General features: G+C 60.4%; 2 protein-coding genes across 2 annotated transcripts in view; one reads left to right on the top strand and one right to left on the bottom strand.

The window, feature by feature from the left end:
* Positions 1 to 5,533: 5,533 nt before the first annotated feature.
* Positions 5,534 to 16,032, top strand: ST3GAL4 (ST3 beta-galactoside alpha-2,3-sialyltransferase 4; the record flags this gene model as incomplete). The annotated part of the gene is given in 16 exon segments (XM_076358621.1): positions 5,534 to 5,603; positions 11,552 to 11,683; positions 12,219 to 12,297; positions 12,897 to 12,966; positions 13,524 to 13,604; positions 13,711 to 13,808; positions 14,207 to 14,267; positions 14,507 to 14,602; positions 14,703 to 14,752; positions 14,755 to 14,775; positions 14,778 to 14,816; positions 14,819 to 14,889; positions 14,989 to 15,099; positions 15,102 to 15,134; positions 15,276 to 15,419; positions 15,823 to 16,032. Coding segments are annotated over 16 exon segments (1,243 nt in total), but the record flags the coding sequence as incomplete, so codon positions are not given.
* Positions 16,033 to 17,873: 1,841 nt separating this feature from the next.
* The window catches only part of KIRREL3 (kirre like nephrin family adhesion molecule 3), a 344,477-nt gene continuing 343,933 nt past the window's right edge, over positions 17,874 to 18,417 (bottom strand). Inside the window, 2 exon segments of the mRNA XM_076358570.1 lie at positions 17,874 to 17,979; positions 17,981 to 18,397. Coding sequence (XP_076214685.1) covers positions 17,953 to 17,979; positions 17,981 to 18,397 — 444 coding nt within the window. The 3' untranslated portion in view covers positions 17,874 to 17,952.

The raw sequence follows: 18,417 nt of genomic DNA, 5'->3' as shown, positions 1-18,417 counted from the left end.
GCGGTGCCCCGGGATGGGTGGTGCAGGGGTGCATCGTAACGCAAGCAAGCCCGTTTTAAACAACGCAGCGCCGGAGGAGGACTCTCCTCCCGACACCACGCCTGCAAAATTATATCAGCAAATCTACGGAGAGATTTCTTCTCTTCTTTGGGTGTTTTTTTGGGGTGTTTTTATTGAAAATCGCAATCAGCCTAAATCACAGAGCTGCATCCAGGTAGGGCTGAGCAGGGAGCTGGCTTCCTTTCCTCCGTTCTTTGCAGGTTTAAAAATACATATGCTGAAGCTTGTTTGGTTTTTTTTTGGGTTGTTTTTTGTTTTTTTTTTTAATCCTGGTCTGTGAAGGAGGCTTTAACCTGAGCTCACGCCGTTGGAATTCCCCACTGCGCCTGGGAGAGGCTCCTCGCCTCCGATCGCTTCCAGATGCCGTTCCCGCTTCGGCTCTTCCCCTTGCAAAATGTCTCCCCCAGCTCGCTGGCAGCCTCGCCGAAGTTTCCTGGCCAGATTCCGCATCCCGATATCCGTCCGGGCTCAGTCAGCCGAACCTCAGTTCTTTTAACCGGAGCGCGATGCCGGCAGCGAGGGGTTGCAACTCGCCGCGGGGCCTTGCACAAGCCGGAGCCCCGGGTCAGATCCCGCATCAGGTTTTGAGCCTCTTGCGACGTTTCCGTTGGGTGGTTTTTTAATTTCCTTTTAAAATATACGTGAGCCAGGCTGGAGTTCGGGGCTCGGGGTCTCTGCTGCATCCCCCGCCTGCGCTGCTGACTGGGCAGAGCTTCCCTGAGCCCCGAAATGTGGGGAAACTGAGGCAGGAAAGCGCCGAGCAAGAGTTGAGGGTGCTTTAACGCTGCAAACCTGCCGCTCTGGGGCTTTGCTGATGCCGTACGCACGCTGCCAGCCGACCGTCCCCCCCCGGCGGATAATAAAATACCCCTGTCCGGGTATTAAAACCCCGTCCCGGCAGCTCTGTGGCCGTTGGGCTCATCTGACCCCCGCCCCCCCCCGGCGTGGGGCTCGTGGGGTGGGATTTTAGGCACGAGGATGGATCCGGACCCGCCTGGGTTGGGAATGGAGGAGAGCACTGGGGCATCGTGGGGAAAAACGGGGTGGAAAGTGAGAAATGAGGGGGGAAAAAATGCAGGGAGAGGGGATGCAAGCGGATTGGGGGGGTGCAAGCGGATTGGGGGAGTGCAAGCGGATTGGGGGGGGTGCAAGCGGATTGGGGGGAGTGCAAGCGGATTGGGGGGGGGGGATGGCAGGACTGAAGGAGGACCAGGGTGTGGGATGTGGGGATGGAGTCAAAAATTAAGGGGAGCGAAGGGCTTTAGGCGTTAAACGTGACGCTGCCTTCCCCGTGCAGGGTTAAAGGGGAGAAGAAGGCGTCAGGAAGGACGCCAAGGGCTGGGGCTGGGAAGTCCTCCGGCCCATCCTTCTCGGGCCCATCCTTGTGATAACCAGCGCCGCCTCAAAACAAAAAATGGGGGGGGGGGTGTGGAAATCACAAAGAACTGTCTGTTCGTGCACATAACAGGCTCAACAGGTTTCCCTCCCAGGCCGCGTCTGGGTAGCGAGCTCTGGTATTTGGGTTGGGGGGAGCTGAGGGTGGCCAAGAGCCCGGCTTTCAAAGCACGCTATTTATGCAGCAAAAAAAAAAAAAAAAAATGCGATTTGTCCTCAGAAATTATTACCCCAGGCTCGTTTCCCTCTGCCCTTTTTTTTTTTTTTTTTGTGTTGTTTTTTAATCGCGGGGTGATGGCAGCCCTGGCAGCTTTCGGTGCCGGTTGGCGCAGGCAGGGCGGGAAGGTACAGGCAGCTCCTGATGAAGGGCTGGAGGAGCCGAGGGGGCTTTCGCGTGAAAAATAGGGGTGAACGCGAGGGTTTGGTGCCCCAGCGCCGCGTTAGGGTAAGGGGGGGGGGGGGGGATAAGACCTGCCCCAACGCTGCCCCTGCATCCCCTGGCAAATTCGGCTTGAGCATCCTTGTGGTCCTTCGGCAGCTGCCGTGGAGCTGGGGCTTCACTACCTAATTAACAAAGTCGCTGCTTAATTCCGACTGCATTTACAAGTTAAATTGACAGATTATCTGTATTATGCAAACGCGTGTTTAAATCTTAATTATTTATTTGCCTGGCTCGCCTAAATGCATGGAGCGTCTGTAAATCAGCGGCTTTAAGCCTGGGGATGCTCTTCTCTTGGAAGCACGGACTTTTGCTAAGAAATAAACCCAAAATAGGCTTTTTTTTTGGTCTGATGGGTGATGCTAAACGCCCCAGCTTGGAAACAGCGGCGATTCCTCGTGCCTGTTTCTTCCTTTTTATTTCTTTAGGGAGTTTTTTTTATCGCGGGAGGCTCATCCTTAAATAGCGGTCGTTTATTTTTAGGTCGGTCGCTGCTTCGGATAATCCGGCTTGGCTGGGCAGCCTTGCTTTTCCTCCCATTCTCGGGGGTTTAGTAGAAATAGGTTTATTAAATTATTTTATTTTTGATAAAATAACTTAATGAATTTAATAAATTATTAATTTAATTTAAAAAAAAAAAAAACCCCACAAACCAGTTGGGGTGGAGGATGGGGGTTCTGCTGGTGGTGGCCCTTCCACGCTCTCCCGGCCAGGGAGCATCCGCCGGGATGCTGGGGTGAGGATCAGCAGGGAAACCTCTACCGAAAAATTGCACCCCACGCTGGAATTACACCTTCGGCTCGGCCGAAGGATGGTCGGGAAGCGGCTGGATTATCTCCCGCTAAATACCTGCCGAATGAATAAGCTCCTGGTCCCGGGGCGATAGCGATCGGGGTGACGTGAGGGATGTGCTGGGCTTGGAAACACCTCGCTCGTGCCAAGTAGAGACGTTTTCTCTGGAGGACGAGGAGGAGGAGGAGGAGGATGAGCTCACCTGGATTTTATTCCCCTGCCAGCCCGGCTTTTGCTCTCTCCCCCCTCGCGGGGTAATTTTAACTGAGGGGGACTGGCGCCGGCGATGGAGCGCCGACAGACGGATGGACGGACGGCTGCCTTGCTTCAGGTCTGGCTGGTGGAAGGAGGAGAAACGCCGTCTCCATCTTCCCCCCCCCCCTCCTCTTTTTTTAACAGCCCCCAGGGGGGGTCCGGTCTTCGACGGGGAGGATGATGGATGGGAGGGATTTGGTGGCTCGTCCCTGCCCTGCACGTGTCCCCTCTTGCCCGTGCAAGTCCCGAAAATGCCCGTGCCCCCCAGGGATGCTCCTGCACTGGGGCTGAGCCCCTCAAAGGACTGATCCTGGCTGGCTTTAATCTTTAATAGGGGAAGGGATGCGGCCGTCGGGTTTTTGTTTTCTTCTGCCCGAAGCCATGAGCATCCCAGGGTGGAGATGTGGGGGAGCGAGCACAAGGTGCCCCTTGCCCCCCTCAAAACTGGAAATCGTTATTTAAATGCCGCCTGGTAGGCAGGAGGGGAAACCGAGGCAGTAGCTGGGAGCCTGGGGAGGAAAAAGAGCAAAATTCAGCTTGTTTAGGGTTTTTTGAGGGCTCTGGGATACGGGACGTTCATTTCCTGCTGGGATCAGTTGCCAGATGGGTTGAGCCGCCCGCGGCGAGTGGCGGAGACGGCGGCTCTCGACCTGGAGGACGCCTGAACCGCGATGGGTTTTTTCTGGACCTTGGGCTGGGAATGACCGATAGCACCGGCTGATGGTGGGGCGGGGGGGGACACCGCTCGGGGAGGCTGGAAAACAATCCCGGGGAGACCGGCAGCGACCCGGCTCCCAGCTCTTCCAGTCGAGCTGGAAAGACCAGCTTCGGGCAAGACCTCGGATCCTCCCGGCGGGGCCGATGTGCTTTAAGGGATCGCAGTCTCCTACTCATCCAGGGCTGCAGCATCCTCCTGGGAGGATGCTGCGGGGAAGGAGGCATCCCCTGGCCCACCCCCAGGCAGCTCTGACCATCCTCATCGTCATCTATACAGGCGGGGGCTGATGCTGGGCCATGAAGTGCTTCAGCAGGAGCTCCCCGGGGAGAGTTTAACCTCGTTAGCGAATCCTATAATCCGTGGCTCTAAATAAAAAGGCTCCTCGTCGGCAGCGACGTTGGGTTCGGGGCTGCTGGAAAGACCCTGGCGCAGGAAGGTGAATTTTTTGGGCACTTGCAAAGCGGCCCCGAGTGCACCTGGTTTGGCTGTTCGTTGCCCCCAGCCCTCTGGTTTAATTGCTTCCCCCAGCAAATGGTGGAGGGTAGGAGAAAGCAGAGCTGCTTTGGCCGGAGAGGGAAGATGCGGCACCGGGATGGAGCCATCCCTCGTCCTCCCAGGGCATCTGTGAAATCCTAGGCCCTGGGGAGAAGTACCCAGCCTCGATGATGGGAGAAAGCATCTCGGAGATGCTCGGTGGTTTCCTTCCCCATCCCTTGCACGGGGACATACCCTCTTTGTCAAAATTAACGGGGCATTAAGAACGAAGCATGCCTTGGGGAAGGCTTGCACCGGCTCGGTGGCCCCCAACATCTCTCGCCTTCGCTTTTCCCAGCTGGAGACGGAAAGAGGTGAGGAAACCTCCTGCCCTTCAGCCTGTCCCCTCGGAAGCATCTTCTCTGCCTGGACTCGAGCACCGGCTGCGGAGAGAGCCCTTGCTTGGTCCTGTCCAGGCCACCCTTCCCCGTCTGCTTTGCCCTTCCTTGCACCAATCTGAGCGATTGTTCCTCGCGTGGGTGTGTTTTTTTTTCGGGAGAGCTGCGACTCCTGCTGTCCCCCATCCGTCCCGCCGGCACGGAGGGAAGGGCAAAGCTGGCTCCCGGCTGCTGACTGAGATAGCAATGGATTCGTTTCACCTGGCTGGCTCGTTTTCCCCCTTCACCCCACCTTGCTGCTCATTAGCTGGGGTAATGAAGCTGGACGCAGAGCAGCTGTCCGGGCAGAGAGGCTTTTCTTTGAGGCGCAGCACGGCAGAAGGGTTTCTGTGCACGGCGGCTCCTCGGCAGGGCTTTTCCTTCCCCAAATCGTAAGGATATTGCAGCGCCGGCGAAGGACGCGTAATTTGGAAAGTTTTGGGGAAGAGATGCTGGAGGTGTAGGATTAAGGAGCATCCTCCGTGCGGGAAGGCGGGATTGCTGCGGAGCACCCCGGGATGAGCAGGGCTGCATCCCCCTTTCTCCTGGAAAAGGGCATCACCCGCTTCCTAAAAATCCGAGTGAGTCATGGAAGGGGATTTTGGTGGGAAAGGCCAAGAAGCGTTGGGGAAACCTGCGGCGAGGTCCGGGCTCTGAACCGCCGCGCCTCCTCCTTAAAAGCAGCTGGAAGCCCGGCCCCGGGTGCTGCCGGTGCTGGAGGAGGTGGGTGGCTTTGCAGGGAGCGCAGACATCCTCCACGACACGTGATGGCTCGCCGGGGCCCTTCTGCCGGTCCCCTGGGGCTGGTTCCCCATCGGTGCTCGGAGCTGCCCGGGGTGGGGATCAACAGGGATCCGCTGGGATCCTCCGAAGGCAGATGGGCTGCTAAGCGAAGCATCCCTCGCGCGCCGCCGGTGTGGGTTGCCGTAGCCCTAAGGATGTTCTCCCTTTTCCCTTTGCCAGGGGAAGAGAGGATGGCCTCGTAGATCCCGCCGAGCTCCTGCTTGCTCTGCCTGGACCAAGAGGACGGACCGTAAGTAGACGCAACCTCCTGCCATCTTATTGCCGCCCCGTCGGGGACCGGCTTCGGCCTCCCCCGGTTCCGGGGACGCTGGAAAAGGTCTCCCCGAGACAAGCGTCCCCCTCCCAGCGTGGCTGATGGGGTTAATGGAGCATCAAGGCAATGCTGGGGGTACAAATTTAGGATTATAATTATAATTATAATGCAAAATGAGGGTTATTTTCTGGGTATTTTCCTCCGCGGCCCTTAACGTGGGAGAAGAGAGCAGGGGAGATGCGCGAGCACACCGGGGTAGGGGCAGGGGGGTAAATCCATCTGGCTGCTTCACCCCAGAGGTTTCGGGGCCGGAGGACTCGAGCTCAAGGGTGGGGTTACCCTGGGGGTTACGCTACCCCAAAACCGGCCCGTTCGCCGGTGCAAAACAAGAGGCGTGGAGGAAGCGGTGGGGAAACTGCCGGGTTTCCACGGCGGAGGGAGTTAAGGTGGCACTTGGAGCTTTGCAAAGGGGATGGCGACTGGGCGGGCGGCTTTTGAGCCCCCAAAAGGGGACACCCCACCCCCCCACCCCCCCATAGTCAAAAGCCAACCGGGGGCAGTAGCTGCCTGTGGGATAACTCAGCCCTGGGGCTTGAGATCCCACCCCCTTTCCCTGGAGAGATGGGGCGGAATCCGGGCGTTGCTTGGGTTTGGGTTGGAGATGGGCTGGAGCACCTCGATGGTTTAGTGTTTTGTTTTTTTCTTTACCTCCCTGGACCGTTCGCATCCCCGCTGTAAGGGAGCGGGCGCTCCCCGCGGATGCTTTGCCTGCCGCTCCCGGGGAGCGGGCAGCGGGGCAAGGCTGCCTTCGCCCTGCCTGCACCCCAAGATTGCTGCCTTCCCCTTTCTGCTGCTTGGTTTTTTTTTTTTTTGGGGGGGGGGGGTAGGGGGTGTTAGACCGAAGCGTGGGTGCAAAGCCGCTCTCGCCGTTGCTGCCTGCATCCCCGGGGCTGTCCCCGAGGATAGAGACGCCGGCGAGTAAACACGGCAACGAGGTGACGGCGGCGGCAAACGGGACCGGCTGGGGCAGGTAGGAGGAGGAGGGGGTGGGGGGGGGACAACTCACGCCAGGGGCTCTCGAGGCTCGGCGATGAAATCCCGCGGGTGTAAAATTGTCACCGGTCGGTGCCCACCCTCGTCTCGTTAGCGTGGGGCTGTCCCCCCACGGGTGGCTCAGCTCCCCTCCGGCAGTTCGGCTATAACCTCCGGGTTATAGCGAGCCGCGTCCGGCAAAAAGGGTCTTTATTGTATTTTTTTTAAATAGGAAAAGTCCGATTAAACCTATGTAATATAAATAATAATATATAACCTCTAATAACGTAGCCTAACGCACCGAGGAGGAGCCCTGCAGCTCCTCCGATGGCGTGGGGTTACCCTGGAGGCATGGGATGCCCGGGTATACCCACGCAGCCGGTGTTTTGGGGCTGTAGGAAGAGATTTGGGTCCCATCCCTGGGTTTTCCCTGCTGCAAGGTTTAAAAAAAAGAAAAAAAAAAAAAAAAAAAGAACCCGTAGTGGGAGAGGAGAGGACGGTGGCGGTGCTGGCCTGAATCGGGTTTGAGCTCCCCAGCCCATTAAAACCAGCAGCGCCACGGAAAGGCAGGAGCAGCCCGGATTTATTCTGGGGATGCGCCGCCGCGGAAATACCCATCCTACCTGAGCGTATTTGCTGTTGCCCCCTCTGAAGCTGCACCTCGTCACGGGTAGATGTTTTGTGAAGGCTGACATGTCATCGAGGGTTTGCTTTTTCCCTGTCATAAATCTTTGGCCGGGTTATTATATGCCTAGGATACCACGGGCTAAGGAAACAACGCTGCCTCTCCTATTAAGAGGCAATTAAGATGCCATTGAAGTGACTCACAGGGCTCTTAAAATAGGATGAATGTGGGTACTGGCGGCACGGGCTGGCTCGCTGTGCCCTCGACGGGGCGATGTCCGGCGTCCAACGGGATTGATCTTTTGCGGTGCCGCGTCCTCACGACCTTCTGCGTCCCCCGGCCCGCTGCGCTTGCAGCTCGTGCTCTTGCAATTGCTCTGCCCTGCCATTTTCTGGCTAGTGCAGGCAGCCCTGCCTGCACCCCCAGTATCCCTGGTCGCGTGTCGTCCCCCCCCCCAGCATCCCTGGTCCCCTGCAGCATCCCCATCCCGCCGCAGCATCCCCGTCCCGCCGCAGCATCCCTTGGAGAGGGGGATCAGATCCCGACCCTGCTGCCTTTCGGGCTTGCGACGGTGGCTGTTGGCAATCCCGCAAGGTTTTTTCTCCCGCCGTGGGTCTCGGTTTCCTTCCCAGCTTGGAAAGAAAATCCCCAAGCACCTGGAGCTCGCAGCAGCCGTGGCGGGGAGGATTTGGGATGCCAGGCTGAGGATTTGGGTACCTTTGATGCTCTGCCAAGCCCAGGCAGCGCCTCGAGTTGGCCGGATCCTTTCCCCGGAGGATCACCCCCGGCCGCCTCCCAGGTCGCGTTCAGGCTCCGGCACGCGATGGCTTTGTCGAGGCAGGATGAGGCCGAGCCGGCGTGGGGGGTAAGCCGCCATCTGCCAGGCTCCTCCGGCAATCCCAGCCCTACCGCGTGGAGAAAAGGCGTGGGATGGGGGCTTGGAAGATCCCGGGGCTGTAAACTGCTTCCTTGGGGGTCGATCCTGGCGGTTGTCCTCAAAATGGAGCGCGGGATCCGTCCTGCTGGTCCCCGCAAGGCCCCGCGTGCCTTGAAAGCTCGGGAGAGATGGTCCGGCTGGGGTCGAAGGGGTCTGTGCTGTCCTGGCCGTCTTGTCCGTCTCCCTTTGGTTCCCACTGCCAGGAGTGAATCCCTAGGGATTGCCGGTGCGTCCCTTCCTTGGGCGTGATCCTTTCAAATCCAGCTCTGCTCCAGTGAAAAATTAAATGCATGTTTGTTGGGGGTGAACCGTCGGAGATGCTCATTCTCCCGTGAGCATCCTTCTCGCCTGGGGAAGCTGGACTGGGCAGCGGGCAGCTCCGTGCCCCGTGGGCGCGCGGGATGGGATGGTGGGAGCGTGGGAGAGGTGTCCTCGCCTCGTGTCACGCTTCGTTTTCCCAATCCGTGGGTTACCATGGAAACGTAAAAGTACCAAGAGCTTTTGCTGCGTGGCCTGCCGGTCCGCGGATGCTTTGCTGGGATGGCAGCGGGGGGCTGGGAGCCGCCCGGGGATTTATAATCACCCCCCACCTTTGCGCTTGCTCCACGACTTTAAATGCCCCCCCCCCCCCCCCCCCCCCCCCCCCGCCCCCCCAAAATGTGGGCTGGGAGCAGCTTGGCCGGTGCCCGCTGCCGCTTTGTGGATTGACATGACTTAAATCCGGAGACGCCGGATCCATCCGGAGCTGTCGAGGCCGTGGGGGGAGATGGGGCTGGATGGAGGTACGGGGACGGGCTCCTCTGAGGCCGCCCACGCAGCAGGAGGGTTCGGTCCCCGTGGTTGTTGCCGGCATCTCCCAGGGCCTTTCCCAGGACACGGTGAAACCGGGAGGCGAAACCCTGCTCGGGGTCCGAGGGAGACGGGAAACTCGGTGAGGAGCTTCGCAGCATCCCGGGGATGGGGCTTTCCCGTAACGCCAGGCCGGGGAAGGGGAGACCTGGCTGCGAAGATGGGGCGGCGGCGGGCTTTTAAGTTACTTATGCCGCGATAATATTCAGCCCGGGGGTGCTTTGGAGGCGCGTTGCTCAGACATCAGAGAGGGGCTTTTTCGGCTGCTTCTTCTTCCAAGCGTGGGGAGCCGAATCCACCCGGGACTTTTCCCCCCAGCTCCGGGCTTGGCGGGGGAGGCGATGCCCCGGACCGAACCTGCAAGGAGCGGTGGTTGAGGCACGCCGGCATCCCTTCCACGGCAGGGGCGAGCGCCGAATCTCGCCCCGTCGGCCGGGGATGCTGCGGCTGGGGGGGACCCGGGGGGATGCCGCAGCGGGGGATGCTGCGGTTGGGGGGACCGGGGAGGATGCTGCGGCGGGGGATGCCGTGGTGGAGGACCAGGGGGATGTCGCGATGAGGGATGCTGCCACTGGGGGACCGGGGGGGATGCTGTAGCGGGACCAGGGACGCTGCGGGGACCGGCGGGACCCTTTAGCCTCGCTCCCTCCACCAGTTGTAGGAGGATGGAGGGAGCTGGTTCGGGGCGTTCAGACCTTCCCGCTTTAAGCGGCTGCTCTGGTTTGGGCTGCGGATCTGGTAGCATCGGGCTGGGGGGAGCTTGAATTCATTCCAAAAGCACCTCCGCCTTGGCCCGGGTGTGCTCTGTTTTGCTCCGCATTCCCTGAACGCTTCACTAAACAGCGCTTGTTTTCTTCAGGGATTATTAACTGTGTTTATCTTCGGTTAAGTTTTGCATCAGGCCCAGCTTGTGCATACAAGCTCCTAAAGATATGCGATCATACAAAGATCATAAAGCCTTAACAGCGCTTTTAAATTTTTTTCTTTTTTAAATGTAAAAGCAAACACCGGGGGTGAGAGCGGATTTTCCCAGTGTCTTAAGCCGGAGGGAGGGGTGAAGCGTGCTCGGTGGGAAGCTCAGCTGGGTGATGTGGCGCTGAAGGAGAGAGCCGGGGAGTGAATTTGGCGCTAAATTCGGGTCTAGATGCCCGGCAGCCCCCCAGCCCTGGGTGAGTGAGGGTGCTCAGGCCCCCAAGGAGCATCGCCAGCCTCCAGCTGCGGTGGCAGATTTCCCCTCGGGGACTTTTGTGGCCAGTTTTGCTAGGGGGGGAAAAAAAAAACCAAACGAACCCACGAAAGCACAAGCTGCTTTTTATTTTCCCCTAATTTTATTTTTTTCAAGCAAATGTAACATATAAAGGGGTGAGACACCCCAGCTCCTTGTCCCTGCTTGCTCTAACCCTTGAAGATGCCGTCGTGTGTTTAATCTTTCCCTTTCCTTCCCAAGCTGGGAGGGACTCGTAGAGCCAGAAATGCCGATGCAGGACGAGAGCCAGGGTGTAAATCGGGGGGGGGGAATGGGGTGGGTGGGGTGGTGTTCCTCCCCATCCTGGGGTCCCTGGGCAATGGTGGGGCCGAGCCCGGGCACGATTCACTGGGAAGGGGTTTGATATCCGTGTTTCACGGAGGAGAAGGGGTTTGATATCCGTGTTTTACAGAGGAGAAGGGGTTTGATATCCGTGTTTTACAGAGGAGAAGGGGTTCAGGAGGAGCCAGGTGCTTTCCCAGGGTACCACCTCGCCTGTCCCCGTCCCCGTCCCTCTGCTTTGCGGTCAAACGGACACAGTTTTCTTTGCTTCGTATCCCATCCCGTTGCTTGTAGCATGGTTTAATTGTCCTTAATTCCCTTTTAATTGCCCTTGCTTCCCTTTTTAATTAATTGCCCTTCCCGCCCTTTTAATTTCAGGAGCCGGTGATGAGGAAGGGAAGAGCCTGGCTCTCGTGGGACCATCTTTGGTTCCGTTTCACCTCTTCCTTGATATATTTTTGCCCCAAAAGCTGCTGCTCTTGACTCATTCTTGACTGGGCGAGGACGTGGCCCCGTCGGGTGCGGCAGGTGCCGGGTTCATTAAAAGGGTGCTTTGTTAGGCGGGGTGGGGTGCTGAGATGGGTGCCCCCCCCCCCCCCCAACAAGGTGACTAATCCCTCCAGGCCAGGATTTCCATCGCCCAGCTTGGGCGTGCACCTTTTCTCTTGGCTGGGCATTTAACACCTCCTCACCCTTTCCTCCTCTGAGACGTGGCGGGTCCCGAGCGGGGAGCCGCTCGGTTATGGGGTGGCAAAGCCAAGCCCGACTCTGAGCCAGGCTTAGAGTAGGATTCATCCTCGGGGAGCAGTTTATCGGGGAGCAAAGTCTCCCGCGTACCCCAAAACCTCTCCCAGCTGGTAAGTTAATTTTCCATCCTTGCCCTGTCGTGACAGGATGGGGTTGAGCTGGTCCCGGGGTGCCTCCGACCACGGCTCTTTGCTGCCTTGTTCCAGGAGCGAGAAGTTTCGGAGGAAGAAAAAAGTCGCCCTGCTTCCCCGAGTGGCGTTTGCGCGCGCATTAAGCTTGCGGCATCCCCCTGTCGCCGGGCCGGGATGGTTGAATTGAAGGTGTCGGAGGTTCCCCAAGTACGTGATGCTCTTTGCCTTGACCCCACGTGGCTGCTCCTGTCCTTTCTGCCTGGCTCGGTGGCGGTGGCGGCACGTCTGGCTTCGTACCTGCGGTTGCTAGTGCTGGTCAGATGCTTGCGCCGGGGCTGGGCTTAAGATCTCCTGCCAAGTCATCGCCACGGGGCATCGATTTGGGCGCTTCAGGGTTTTGTGGTTGAAACCACACCGGGGGCTCGTTTTTCCTCTTCCAATTCACTTTTTTTTTTTTCCCTTTGGAATTTCGGCGTTTAACCTGTACGGCCGAGGCTCCTTGGGAACCACGGCTGCTTGCCTGGCTTCTATAAACTCTGTATAAATCAAACCTTTGGTGGCTGTGGGGCAGAGAAACAAACGTGCATTTCAATCGAAATCAATCCCTTGGGGAACCCTCGCACCCTCTCGTCCGCGGGTGCGGATGGGGCAAGTGGGAGGCGATGCCTCGGACGGGGTTTTCGGGGATGGCTCTGAGGGGTTTTGACCTCATCCGATGCCTTTCCCTCTTTCCCCACTCCAGGTGACCGGCGGCAGCCGCGATGAGAGCTCCGGCCCTCGCCTGATGCCTCTCCTGCTGATAAAAATGATCAACAAGTCTCGTGAGTCCCACGGGGGGGTGTGTGTGTGTGTGTGTCCGTCCGTCTGTCCCGTCTCCCTCTTTCCAAGAAGGGACGGGGGTCCCGGGGGATTTGCATTTGGAAATTTGGCTTTGGGGGTAGGATGCCGCTTCGCTGCGGCTCCAGTTGGGTGACGGAGTATTGGGGCATCACGGGCGAAGTCGCGGCGGGGAGGGTGATTTTTGGGGTCCTTGATCCTCCGGGCTTGGGCACCAGGTAGCCCTCAGGCTTTGCGGTAGAAAAATGGGGTGGGGGCAGCCGGGAAGAGGGGTGTGTTTGCGTGGCCTTTTGACGCAGGGCGGACGGGAGGAAATGGCGTGGCGGCTTTTGGACCTGTGACAAAACCAACCCGGCTCCATCTCGGAGCCGCTCCTGGTGGGGGGGGGGGGGGGGACGGACCGTGCCAGCCGGGCCCACGCTGCTCCCTGGGGAGGCGGCTTTGCCGGGAACGGCTCCGCAATCCTGGCTCTACCAGGACATCCCCGGGGGGCTGCAGGTCCCCAACATCTGATCATCCAAACCCCAGGGTACCGGCTTGACGGTGTTTTTTCTCTTCCCCCACCCCGTCTCTGGGCACGCAGGAGGGAAGATACTCGGGGTGCTGGTGCTGTTTCTGGTGATGGTTTGGTACTCGATCTACCGGGAAGACAGGTACACACAGCTGTGAGTGGCTTTTATTAAAGTTTAAGGGACCTCCTGCCCTTTCCTTCGCTCTCGGGAGGCGGCATCCTCCCGCCCGTCCCACGCAGAGATGCCGGAGCATCGTCTCGCTGGATCCCGGGGGACCAGGGAGGTGGCAGCAGCCGAGGATGCTGCCGGAGGAAGGGGGGACGGGATAGGAGGTTCCCCCTCGGCGTGTGTTGGCGGTCGGACTCTGCGGGGTTTTCGGCAAACGCCGGTGTTCTTCTGAGCCCGGGAGGAAGGGAAAACCCCGCTCTCTTCCCAGTCCCGGCGATGCTGATGGAGACAGGGAAAGCGGAGAGCGTGAGGTCTTACGAGCAGGGCAAGAGAGACCTCTTCCGATGCAAGGCTGCAAGCCCAGCAAATAAATACCCAAAGCAGAGCTGACCTTAAATCTGGCCGGCGATATCCCCGGCGCTGCCGGCACGGCTCGAATCCCACCGTGGCGGTGCCAGAGCCCCCTTCGCCGGGAGGGGGATGCAGAGGAGCAGGCATCACTTTTTTTTTTTTAACCTCTTCCCTTACAGCTTTTATTTCCCCGTGCAAGAAAACAAGACGACGTGTCCCCTCGGGGAGGTGGAAAAGAAAGCGGCGCAGCTCATCGGGAAGTGAGTATCGGGGTTGGGAGCAAGGAGGGGGGACGCAGAGCCAGGACCACCCTCGCCCCGTGCCGTCCCCCCATCCCGGTCTCACCGGCCCTTTGCTCCTTGGCAGCTACACGAGGGACAACCCGCTCTTCTTGCAGCTGAAGGACTATTTTTGGGTGAAGACGCCGTCGCTCTACGAGCTGCCCTACGGCACGAAAGGAAGCGGTAAGCCTTGGCAGCGCTCGCTGTGGGTTTCTGTCTGTCCATCTGTCTGTCCTTCTTTGATTTTTTTTTTTGGGGGGGGGACGGGACGGACGGACACACGACTATTTTCTTTTTGACTTCTCCCTAGCAAGTTGTTTGCTTGATTTTTTTTTTTTTTTTTTTTTTTTTTTTTTTTAGACTTGTGGGCGTGTGTCTACTCGCCCTGGGTGCACGTGGTCCCTTTTAAAGGGGTTTAGGGTGGGCCAGGCTTTGCTAAGCCCCAGCCAAGGATTATCTGCCCAGATCCGGGGGAGCTGGGATTAACGGCAGGAGGAGATCTGGCAGGGATGGGGCAACACCCAGGGCGTTGTAGCAGGCAGGAGCTGCCTTGCTCAACTTCTCCTCGCCTTGCTTTGCAGAAGACGTCCTCCTGCGCTTGCTGTCGATCACCCACTACTCTCTGCCGGAGAGCATCCGGAGGTAACGGCTGGGGTGGGTTTTGGGGCTTTCTGTCTTTCTCTTCATCGTTGCTCTCTTGGGAAGGGGAAGATTTGCACGTTGTGGGCCCGAGATTGCCAAAATGAACCTCTGCAACCCAGGGATGGTGGACGGAGCATGGGAAGCTTTGTAGAGTGGACAACGCGGGGTTAAACCCCCTCTTGGGGGTAAAACCGCCTTGGTTTGAGCGGTCTGGCTGAGACAGGGCTTTTCTCTCGCAGCCTGAAGTGCCGGAGGTGCGCGGTGGTGGGCAACGGCCACCGGCTCCGCAACAGCTCCATGGGGGAGACCATCAACACGTACGACGTTGTGATCAGGTACAGCCCTGGGTCCGTCCATTGACCCCTCCCCAGTACCACCTGCGGATGGGGTTGACACCTGTGATGTCCCCATGTGTCCCGTCCCGTCCCCCCCAAGGTTGAACAACGCCCCGGTCCATGGTTATGAGCAGGACGTGGGCTCCAAGACCACATGCGCCTCTTCTACCCGGAGTCGCCCACTTCAACCCCAGGACGGAGAACAACCCCGACACGTGCTGGTGCTGGTGCCCTTCAAGCCCATGGACTTCCAGTGGATGGAGGCCATCCTCAACGACAAGAAGAGGGTAAGCGTGGCGGGAACCGGGTCCAACCCTCATCCCACCCCACCCTGGGGACCTACCTCTCTGACTGGGACACCGCTGGACGTCTCCATCCTCTTGCAGGTTCGGAAAGGGTTTTGGAAACAGCCCCCGTTGATCTGGGATGCCAACCCGGAGCGAGTGCGCATCCTCAACCCTTACTACATGGAAGTAACTGCTGCTAAACTGCTCTCAACCTTCCCATGAAGCAACCACGGAAGGTCAAACAGGTAAGGGGTAGGGATGGCCAGGCACCCTGCACCCCCCTGAGGGGTGACGTCCTCCCTGCCGGTCCCCCTGGCCATCCCCGTGCAGCCCGCTCAAGGCCCGCGGCTCTTCACACGTCTTCTCCTCCACCCTCTCCCTCCCAGAAGCCCACCACGGGGCTGTTGGCCATCACCTTGGCGCTGCACTTCTGCGACCTGGTGCACATCGCGGGCTTTGGCTACCCCGATTCGTCCAACAAGAAGCAGACCATTCACTACTACGAGCAGATCACGCTCAAGTCCATGGCAGTAAGTATCTGCCCCACTTTTTGTCCATGTTACCCCCAGTTTTTCCCCCGGGATGGGGATTGCAGCCCAGGAGAGCAGCGCCCTGCCCGTTCGGTGACGCTGAGCGGTGCGGGAGGCTCCCCCCCCCCCATGGGATGATGGGTGTTGAGGTCACCTTTGGACGGTCATCGTCCAACTTCTCCAGTGTCTTTGTCGTCGCGGTGGGGAGTTGGATCTGGTCTATGTGCGAGCAGAAGGGCTCGCGGCCAGGGAGCTTGGGCAGGGTCACGTCCCTCCTTTTTGGGGGCCTCCTCACTTCAGGTGAAGGTGGAGGGTCAACTCAACGCTGGTGGGGTGGACGAGGCGGAGGTCTGGGAGGGGGCCCCCCAGGCTCTGGTGTCACCCCCTGCTCCCCGTCCCGCAGGCGTCCGAGCACAACGTCTCGCACGAGGCGGTGGCCATCAAGCGGATGCTGGAGCTGGGTCTCGTCAAGAACCTCACCTACTTCTGAGGGCACCGGTGCTGCGCAGGGAACAGCGTCCCCCCTGTGGAGGGGGGACACCGCGCCGGCAGGGCCGGAGCCGGGCGAGAGTCAGAGCATCCTCGTCACCGCCGCCGCCTCGCCCTGGGACTCTCGGAGCGAGCAGAGACGGGGCTGGGGCATGGGGGGGGTGTCCCGCGCTGGACCGCGGGTCCCCGGGTGGGGGGCAGCTCTTGGGGGGGTGTGCAGGGAGCCCCCCGGGGCCGTGGCTGCGGCATCGCCTTTTCCTACCGACGCACTGAAGCTACGAGGACCTGGAGAGGATTTGTGGGGTGGGGGTCCTCCCTCCCAGCGGGCCTGGGGGGGTGAGGGGGGGGCAGAGCCCTTGCCCTGGGCTTTCTCTTTCCCTTAATTCCCTTGTATTCAGACGAGGACCCCACCGAGGGGCCGATCTTGGGGGTTCTGGGACCCCCCCAGGGAGCAGGAGCCTTTGGGGGCCCACGTCGCCTCTTCCCTGCCCTGGTCGTCCCCCCCCAAATATTTAATTTCCCCCCGCCTTTTTTAATTTTCTTTTTACTCGGTGGCCCTGTCCGGTGCCTTAGCGCTGGCGCGGGGGCTCGTCCCCGCAGCCCCCCTCCCCCCGGCCGGGGGCACCCTGGGGTGCCTGGCCTCGGGGTCTGCCGGGGGCCCTTTGGGAGGTGGTTTAATTTAATTAATTTAAAAGCTTATTTATCGTGGAGCCTCCCCTGGGGCGCGTGTGCCACTAGTGTTGGTGACGGGTGGCCTTGGGTGGGGGGCTGGCAGGGTGCTCGGCTCCAGGGGGGCTTGGGGATGTTCCCCCCCCACCACCACGAGGGGGCTGAGCGGTGCCTTTCCTGCCCCGGCACAGTGTCCCCTCTGCCCCCTGTGGGGTTGGGGGGGGGCGGGGGGGCTGGGACCCGTGGGATGGGGGTGTCAGGGGCTCCTGCCGGCACCCAATAAAGGTGCTGGTGAGGCTGGGCTGGGCGAGTGTGTGTGGGCTGGGGGGGGGGGGGGGACGACTCGGGGGGCAAGTTTGGGCTTGGGGTGTGTGTGAGTGAGCCCGTGGGTGCGAGGGGGCAGGGTGCGGGGAGGGGCACGCAGGGGGAGTGGAGGTAAGTGTGAGCACGGGCTGAGTCTGGGGCAGCGTGGCCCCCCCCCCCCCCCCCCCCCCCGGGCACAACGCTCCCACCCCAATATGTCCCCAAATGCCCCAGCCCGTGTCCCTGTGCCCGTGTACCTCTGTCCCCGCGTCCCCGCAGATGGCCCTTACCTGCTGTGTCCCCGGCGTGACGCCCCGTCTCCTGGTTCCCGCGGTGGCGGTTGCGGGGCCCTGGCTGCCCTGTGCCTCAGTTTCCCTCTGCCACCGGGCACCCACTGTGTCCCTGTCCCCATGGTGGGGACCCTTCCCCTCACAGCCTTCCCCACCCTGGGGACCCCACCGGGAGACCGTGGCACCCCTGAAGCTCCAGGCCAGGTCCACGCCGGGGCGAAGTGTCACCGAAAGAGCCGGCGTCCTCGCAGGGCGGCCATCAGCCCAGGCGTGCCACGAGAAACACCTCTTGTATTTGACCGCGGCGCTGCGCTCCCGCGATACAGCGTGGAGAGGCCCTTCCTGGGGAGGGGGGGGTCCCCTGTCCCACCATGTCCCCCACCCACCTCCAACCATGTCCCATGTGGTGGGACCCCCCAACCACCCCCCCGAAACGGACTCTAGAAGTATGGACACCGAACAAAACCAAGAAGGAAGGGAAGGGAGCTGGGTGGGAGAGGGCAGCGGGAAGCAGAGGCGAGCGGCTGGGGGGGCGCGGGGGTGCGTGGTTGGGCCGGGGGTGTCCCCAGCCCCGTGGAGGGGACGGCTCCCCGGGGCTCAGCGTGTCCTCGGCGGGTTGTGCTTAGCATGTACCGGGGGGGGGAGGGGGATGATCAGCCGGTCCCCACCCCGCAGCCCCGCTCTGGGGGTGGGCTGGATCCGGCCTCTTCCCACCGCCTCTCCCGGCGGGCGTGACTGTCCACGGCGCCCGCGCGGAGGGTCCCGAGCATCCCCGGAGGGGCTCAAACGTGTGTCTGCATCCGCCTCTGCCAGGGGCCGGCTGGGGTCCGAGTTTTGGGAAGAAGACTGGGAATGATGGGAGGAGGAGGCGGAGGCCTTGCTGGCCTTGTCGAACTGCACGTAGCCGTCCTGCTTGCCGCTGCTGCTGATGCTGCTGTCGCACTGGGTGTCGAGGAAGGAGCTGCTGTCGCTCATGGAGCCGCGCTGGAACCGGCGCTCGCACAGCTCGATGGAGCTGCTGCCCATGCCCAGCACGAAGCGCTGGCTGTAGTCGTAGAGGCGGCTCTGCCCGCTCAAGGTGCTGTAGATGTTGGTGAAGGACATGCCGGTGGGCACCCGTTGCTTGCTGGCGGGGCGCAGGTCCGCCGGGCAGCCCGACAGCGAGATGGTGGGGGTGGAGTGGTGCTCCTTGAAGGTGTTCACGCTGTAGTAGCCGTTGGTGGGGTCTGTGGCGTGGGGAAGCGGGG

This window comes from Aptenodytes patagonicus, chromosome 23 (genome assembly GCF_965638725.1).
Source record: "Aptenodytes patagonicus chromosome 23, bAptPat1.pri.cur, whole genome shotgun sequence".
NCBI lineage: Eukaryota > Metazoa > Chordata > Aves > Sphenisciformes > Spheniscidae > Aptenodytes > Aptenodytes patagonicus.
This window is presented reverse-complemented; position numbering and strand designations above follow the sequence as displayed.